The 7,646-nt window shown below is 42.9% G+C and overlaps 1 protein-coding gene across 1 annotated transcript; it reads left to right on the forward strand.

Moving 5' to 3' along the window:
- Positions 1-3,695: 3,695 nt before the first annotated feature.
- OSER1 (oxidative stress responsive serine-rich 1) lies at positions 3,696-7,233 on the forward strand. The gene is made up of 3 exons (XM_010017776.1): positions 3,696-3,772; positions 5,566-5,679; positions 6,440-7,233. The coding sequence occupies exons 1-3, from the start codon at positions 3,696-3,698 to the stop codon at positions 7,125-7,127; spliced, it is 879 nt and encodes a 292-aa protein (XP_010016078.1). The 3' UTR covers positions 7,128-7,233.
- The last annotated feature ends 413 nt before the right edge of the window (positions 7,234-7,646 follow it).

The raw sequence follows: 7,646 nt of genomic DNA on the forward strand, positions 1-7,646 counted from the left end.
CCCGGGTGCTGCCCCGGAGCTGCCGGTTCCTGGCCCTGCCTGCCTTTAACCGAAGGGCTGCGCTTCTGCGTTGTAACTTCGTGGGTGGTGCTGGACGTCTTGTAGTGTGCCGAGCTAATGTGTATTGCTGGGGAAGATGTGTATTTTCCTAGGATATAAAGAGCAGAAGTCTCTATGTGTTTTTTGACACAACGTTAAACTTTGGTTACTGTGTCAGTGATAAAAGGCAGCAGAAAATATTTAGTGTAAAACTGGTAGTATGTTTTGAGTACCATACAGTGACCAGCAGGTCGAAGGAGGTGATCCTGCCCCTCTACTCTGCTCTCATGCGACCTCACTTGGAGTATTGTGTGCAGTTCTGGTGTCCTCAGCATAAAAAGGACATGGAGCTTTTGGAGCAAGTCCAGAGGAGGCCACGAGGATGATAAGGGGGCTGGAGCACCTCCCATATGAAGACAGGCTGAGAAAGTTGGGGCTGTTCAGCCTGGAGAAGAAAAGGCTGCGTGGAGGCCTCAGAGCAGCCTTCCAATATCTGAAGGGGGCCTATAAGGATGCTGGGGAGGGGCTCTTCATTAGGGACTGTAATGATAGGACTAGGGGTAACGGATTCAAACTGAAGTAGGGGAAGTTCAGGTTAGATATAAGGAAGAAGTTCTTTACAATGAGGGTGCTGAGGCACTGGAATGGGTTGCCCAAAAAAGGGGTGGATGCTCCATCCCTGGCTGTGTTCAAGGCCAGGTTGGACAGAGCCCTGGGTGACATGGTTTAGTGTGTGGTGTCCCTGCCCATGGCAGGGGGTTGGAACTAGATGATCTTTAGGTCCTTTCCAACCCAAACCATTCTATGATTTGAAAGCCTTTTTTTTTCCTTCTTGCTGAGCTTATTTAATACAGGGGTTTGGTGTTAAAATTAAAAAAAGCTGTAGGCTGATCTATTTTAAAGAGTTTTCTTTTTGGGCTGAAGGAGAAATCGTACCGAAGTAGGGACCATGCATTTCACCCAAGCAGTAGTATCTAATTAAGAGTACATGAAGTAATAACTTGCTCAGATGAGCATCATGTCAGTCTCTGCGTTGGCTTCCTCCTCTCATGTTTACTTGCTGTCTGACTCACTGGACAGTGTGTTCCTTGATGTTGTTATGATACATTAGCCTTCAGCATGCCTTATAATAGCTGTCTGCAATACAAGGTGTCCAGATGAAATCACAGCTGGAACAACAGCAGGGAGAGCTGCCACCTCCAGCTGGAATGAGGTTATGATGGAGCAGAAATGACCACTTTGTAGCTGCATAAGTAACTGAGCTGCAGAGGTTCAGGTTCCTCTCTCTTCACCGACACCTTCTCATGCTATAGAAAAGCTGGTGCTTTGTTGCAATAGAAGTAGTACTCATTGTTGCTGTATTAGTAAGTAGAGTTAGTGCTCTATGTATGTGTGTTGTTACAGGAGTTGTTATCATTTTCTGGGTTTGCATAGTTACTTTTGTAAGGGATTTGTAGAGCATCAAGAAGATACAGAATCACAGAAAGGATCCCTGGAGACCCAAACCCCGTGCTCAGGGAGGGCCACCCTGAGCTGTTTGCCCTGGACCATGTCCAGGTAGCTTTTGAGTATCCCCAAGGAGGGAGACTCCATAGCCTCCCCGGGCTGCCTGTGCCCATGCTGTCACCCTCACAGCAAAGAATTGTTCCCTTATGCTCACACAGCAGCACCTCCTGCATTTTAGTATGTGCCTGGGTACTCTGGTCCTGTCTCTGGGCACCACTGAGAAGAGCTGGGCTCTGTCCTTTTTGTACCTACTCTTCTGGTATTTATATACATTGATGAGAAGCCTCCTGAGACTTTTCTTGGCTGAAGAGTCCCAGCTCTCTCAGCTTTTCCTCGCAGGAGAGAGGCTCCAGTCCCTTCATCATCTTAGTGTCTGTTCGCTGGATTCTTTCCAGCATGTTAGTGTCTCCTGTAGCAGGGAGCCCAGCACTGGGTACAGTGCTCCAGCTGTGATCTCACCAGTGCTGAAGAGAGGGAAGGATCAGCTCCCTTGGCCTCAGGATACCATTAGTCCCTTTGCCACAAAGACACATTGCTGGCTCCTGTCCATCTTGATGTGTGCCAGGACCCTGAGGGCCTTTTCTTCAAAGTTGTACTGGCACGTGGGTTTGTTCCTCTGCAGGAGCAGGGCTTTGCACTTCCCCTCATTGAAGTTGGTGAGGTTCCTGTTGGCCCCTTTCTCCAGCCTGTCATGGTCCCTTAGCCACCCATCCCAGTTTGGTGTCATCAGCAAACTTGTTGAAGGAACACCCTGCCATATCATCCACATCACTAATGAAGATGATGTACAGCACTGGACACTGTACCCTGGAGTACACCACTAGTTACTGACCTCCAACTAGACTTTGTGCCAATGATTACCACCCTTTGGGCCCAGTTGTTGGGCCTCTCTTTCAGTCCACCTCGCTGACTAATCATCCAGTGATGCTTTATCATCACCTCCTCTATGAGAGTCTTGTGGGAGAAGGAAAGCGTTACTGAAGTCCAGGTAGGAACCATCCACTGCTCTCCCCTTGTCTTCCAGACTGGTCTCATTGTAGAATGTTGTCAAGGATGACAACCTTGCAGTTTAATAGTAAACAGTGAGGAGATGATCTTGTCACAACCCAGATAGTGTGGCCAAAGGCTCTTGCAGTAATGGCACTCACACCAAATGGCCTTGTTTCTCCAGAAGCAGTCAAGTCAAAAGCAGGTTAATCAGCCAGACAAACTTCAGCAAGTACTGAGCTTGAGTTAGTTTGGAGTAGAACTAAGACTTGCTGTTGTGAGTGGTTTCTGCTTAGCAAAAACAAGGGAAGCAAACCATTATTTAGTGTTTTTTGAGCTGAAGCGTGGCTGGTGTAGGATGTGCAGAACTGTAGGATTGCAGAACTGTAAGGCAATGAGGAGCATCAAATTTAGAACAATTTGATATTTCTGGATTAAATGATGGCAAGGGTAGATTAAAAAAAAAGGAAACATCAGCCAGTTTTTGTCAGTTCATTTTTTTATTTAAATCAAGGCTCACTCTTTGTGCCTTATTGGTGTTTGTACTTGTTCAAGAGCTGATATCAGAAAATTTTAATGGCTATTTGCAATCACAGTGCCTTGTTCTGGTAGGGTTGTGTAGCTCTTGCTGGGATCTAGACATAAGATCAAAAAGTTTCGTTTAATTTTTATCTTGTTTTAAGTAAAATCTGTTGGTTTGGGGTTTTTTATATATGTAACATCAAGTCCCAAAGTTGGAAATAGCAGCTGTAGGAAGCTGACTGTTTCTAACAGTGGTGTTCCTTCTGCCTTTCACCTCTTCTGGAATTATTTTGGTAACACTGTAAGATGAATAGAAGGGTCTGGACTGTAATGGATGGACAAGATGCTACTGATACTGAATTTGACTTTAAATTGCTAATTTACCTGTGCAGTTGTACAAGGGACTGATTGTTCTGTTCTTGGGTATCATAAACTTGTTCTGAATCAACTTTCAGAAATGTTCAGCTAGAATGACCTCAGCTTTATGTGCTCAGTGTGCTATTTTGGGTTTATTTTCATGTATTATGGTGCTGCTGGGCAACTAATGTTTTTAACAATGTATTGGTTCTTATTTTCATGTGCTTTTTTTTCCTGCTTGTAGCAGTACATGGTAACTCTGACACCTTCTGGCCATCCCAATAATGAAAACAGAAGCTAAGGATGGAGAAGAAGAAAGCCTGCAGACAGCATTCAAAAAGCTGAGAGTTGACACAGCTGGGTAAGTAACACCACAGGGAGGTACAGAGTTAGTGTGTTGCAGATGGACTCAAAGGGAACACTTGCTGTTAAATTTGAAGGAATGAGGTAATTGCAAAGGTTTAGGTGCTGAAAGCCTTCATTCTAGTTAAACTGAAATACATTCACTAGCTGTAGCTTGCCCTTCTCAAGGAACTGAAATTTGTTTGATCCTTGTTAGCTCCCAACAGGCTTGAAACAAACCTTATGATTGTCAGTAGCTGACAGCATGCTTGAAATGGATTTTGACATGAATCTGGCTGCCAGAGGTTGTGTCTGTAGCACTAGAACTCTACTGCTGAAGTTAGCATATTGTTACAGCTCTGAAAGCCTGTCGTGAGAATAAACTCCCATCTTTTCCCAGGAGAGAAATGTTCTGTCCATGTCAGTAAAGGAGAGTGTAAGACATTCAGTGCATGATTCCCACACAAACTATTTTCATTGCTGTCACTCACAAATTTCCTATTTATAACCCAAATCACTAAATGGGAAAGAATGCTTTTTGTGTTATCATGTTTTGTGGGAGATCCAGCATTTGGCACTTACCCTTCCTGTCCCAGGTAGCAGAACTCAAGCAGCACATGTCTTCTCTTGGTGATGACCATTTTTATCAGCAACTAAAAACCAAAAGACTGCTATGTAATGTTTTTTCTGCTGACAGATGTGCAGCATTGCACATTACTTGTACAGTCCTGTGTTTCAGGAAGCTGTTGTCAGTAATACAGTTATGCCAGTAGCTGAAATGAAAGTGTAGGTGAGGTAGTATGTAAATATCAAGGTAGTAGCTGGAATTACCATAGAACTTAGACTGTGAGTAGATGGGCTTCTAAAGCTATCTTTCATTTAAGTAATTAAACTCATTAGAAATGATAACCACACAAATGCCTCTCATTTATTCAGTATCTCTAGTCCCATTCCTCAGGTCAGGCGTACTTAATTACATTGGAGTTTTTACTGCTGGCCTTCAATTTCCTGCTCTGTGTTCACTGTCCGTTAAATGGAAAATAGCTGATGTTTGATTAGTAGTTTGGACTCTTAAATACCAGTTAATCCTATCCTAAATCAGAGAGTGGGCTCTTACTTTCACTTTTCAGGGAACCTGTCCTGCTTACAAACTAATACAGGATTTGGAAAATAATTTCCTTGTGAATTCTAGTGTAATATGTGAAGTTACAACTTGGGAAAAATTGTCCTTGGGATTATTACAGCTCCTAGAAAATGGGAGTTCAGGATGAATTTATAGCACCAGAAAAATGAGTAAATCTTCTAAGGTCCCTGGCTTGAATAGAAGCTGAAGATCTGACACAAAATCTGTTGCTTAAGTGATTGAAGCATGAAGTTTTAGCTTATGTTTTTTTTTAGATAGAGACTTAAGTGTTCTTCAGTTAAACAAAGTCTGTTTGTGTCCAAAGAACATTTATTTTTAGGAAAGAATGGCTTATTTGTCTCTGGAAAAAGAGACGTGTTTCTTCAGTGATGGTGTTTCTCCCCTCCTCTCTCCCGGGAAGCTGAAACTGAGCCATTGTGTGTGCTTCATCATTGACATGTGGAGTTGGGATTTGCAGGCTAGTTGCTGAATGGCATCATGTTTGGTGAAAGAGTCTGTTATACAAACTTTTGGGATAGGAATGTGTAAACACTGTTTCTTCTGATTTGGGTCATCTTTGTGGTCAGGTCTTTTAAGACATATTGTAAATGATTTGGAGCAATCTTTTCTGGGAAAGAAGTTTCATATTTGTTTCATATTCATAATGCTAACCAATGTGTCTTTCACAGATCTACTGCTGCTCTCTCTGTGGGTGAAGGGACAAGTCCAAGAGCACTGGTTAGAACAGTGGCAGATGAAACCAAACCTAAAAGTGTGTGTACTTCTAAGGAAACCTGGCATGGGTAAGAGAAGCTTGGGAATATCAGACTACTTCAAATGATACTGCATTGAAAGGGAATTTTAAATAGGCAAGGTTTCTAGTAACTACACTCCTAAACAGGGGACCCAGGTTTTCTTTATTAAAGGGCTATTTAAAATACTCTACACCACCTTTTTGTGTTCATATGTGACTACTGTTTGTATTTACAAGTGCGTGAAGTGAAAGGAAATCCTGTCCACCTGTAGGTTGCTAAACATTATAGATGGATGTGTCTTACTATAAATGTGAACTGCTGGTTTTGAATTAGACAATCATGAATACATCTCTTTCAATCATTGTTTGACATTGCAGAAGCTGTCACTGCCTTGGAAACTAGATTAAAATAAAGAATTGGTTTCTGGGGTATCTACACAGAACTTCTTGCTCATCTCCTGCTGCAACAAAACAACCTTTTGCTCTTGATTCATTTGTTTTGTGCTGTCGTCTCATGCTTTGTCCTTCTCTAAGAGATTTTGTCATGTCTCACATACTTTACTCATTTTCTAACCTTAAAAGCATGCACTTGGCATTTCATTTCTCAGGTGTTCTTTTTATATTTTACACAGCTGCTTGGCTGGAATAAAGTCAAATTCCAAGAGAGCAGAATACCCTAAGCAAATACTCTGAGCTTAAAGCTCTTGCAAGCAATATAAATGCACTAGAGGTTTTGCCCAGTGTTATTCATAATCCAGCAATAAGTCTCTTAGTGAATCTTCACTCCCTTTTGTATGTTTCCCTGGCAGGTCTATGAAGAAGCCTTCAAGAGGAGTTGTGAGAACCCAGCGTCGCAGGCGTTCAAAGTCTCCAATTCTTCATCCTCCAAAGTTTATCCATTGCAGCACAAAGTCACATTCTACCTGCACCCAGCTAGTGCATAAGAGCCAGATTGATGTCCAGGATGACAGCAGTGGCTTTGGGATGCCAGTCCCAAAGGAAGCTTGTGCACATGAACGATGCGGTGTTGCTCCTGGTGTTGGCCATAAAGGAGCTGATGTTGAGTCTTTGGAAGCTTCTGCTACACAGTCGGTGTCAAAGAACAGACAGGAGAACTCTCCAGCTTCTCTAGACTCTAAAGCAAGCCTAAAGACTACGGAGCTTTCTGACTTTCAGTCTATGTCCAAGCTGAACACGAATAAGCCGTGTGCATGTGCAGATAAAGCCTGTCGGTGTAAACGATGGCAAGATATGGAGGTGTACAAATTCTCTGGCTTGCAGAACACCCTCCCCTTGGCACCTGATAGAAGAACAGTTTCTGAGGATCACTCCCAGTCTTTGCCATCAAGAACTCCCTCAAGCTCTCCACGCTCTTGCTCTGAGCAAGCCAGGGCCTTTGTGGATGATGTGACTATTGAAGATCTTTCGGGATACATGGAATATTACTTGTATATCCCAAAGAAAATGTCTCACATGGCAGAAATGATGTACACCTGACAGCAGTGAGCACTGAAGGGGTGTGTGGTTTATATCTGCCCTCAGTCACACTCATGTGAGATGCAACCTACTCTCTGCTCACTGTGCTTGCAATAAAAACACTTCTCTCTATCTTAGCTAATGTTCATTATTTAAACTGGACAGTTTAGCTTAAGCATTATAATTTAAGCTTGGAATAGATAATGAAGTAAACACTGAATGTGTTTAGAGTGTACCTGCCTATACTTAAGAGACCTAACACTTGGGGAAATTCTGCTTTGTCTTCAAAATTCTCTGGTTTTGGTTTGTTGGCGGAGAAGAGCCTCTGGATTACTTGGTGATTAGAGCTCTTGCTGTGAGGAGCCTGAGTGCAATTGCTGTGACCTCAGGTCATAACATGCTTGTGGTTTTGGACACTTGTGGCTCTGATTTTATTTCATGAAGGAGTGTGACCATCCCCTGTCCTCTTCTCAGTGCTATTGCCACTCTAGGCAAATTGAAGAAAGACAGTCATCTCTTGGGGTGGAGGCATTGTTATTT

This window comes from Nestor notabilis, unplaced genomic scaffold, assembly GCF_000696875.1.
Source record: "Nestor notabilis isolate BGI_N333 unplaced genomic scaffold, ASM69687v1 scaffold32470, whole genome shotgun sequence".
Classification (NCBI taxonomy): domain Eukaryota; kingdom Metazoa; phylum Chordata; class Aves; order Psittaciformes; family Psittacidae; genus Nestor; species Nestor notabilis.

Coding starts and splice junctions, on each gene's coding strand:
- OSER1 (XM_010017776.1), top strand. CDS start 3,696: ATGAAAACAGAAGCTAAGGATGGAGAAGAAGAAAGCCTGCAGACAGCA. Junction 3,773..5,565: donor CTGAGAGTTGACACAGCTGG/GTAAGTAACACC, acceptor TGTCTTTCACAG/ATCTACTGCTGCTCTCTCTG. Junction 5,680..6,439: donor TCTAAGGAAACCTGGCATGG/GTAAGAGAAGCT, acceptor TTTCCCTGGCAG/GTCTATGAAGAAGCCTTCAA.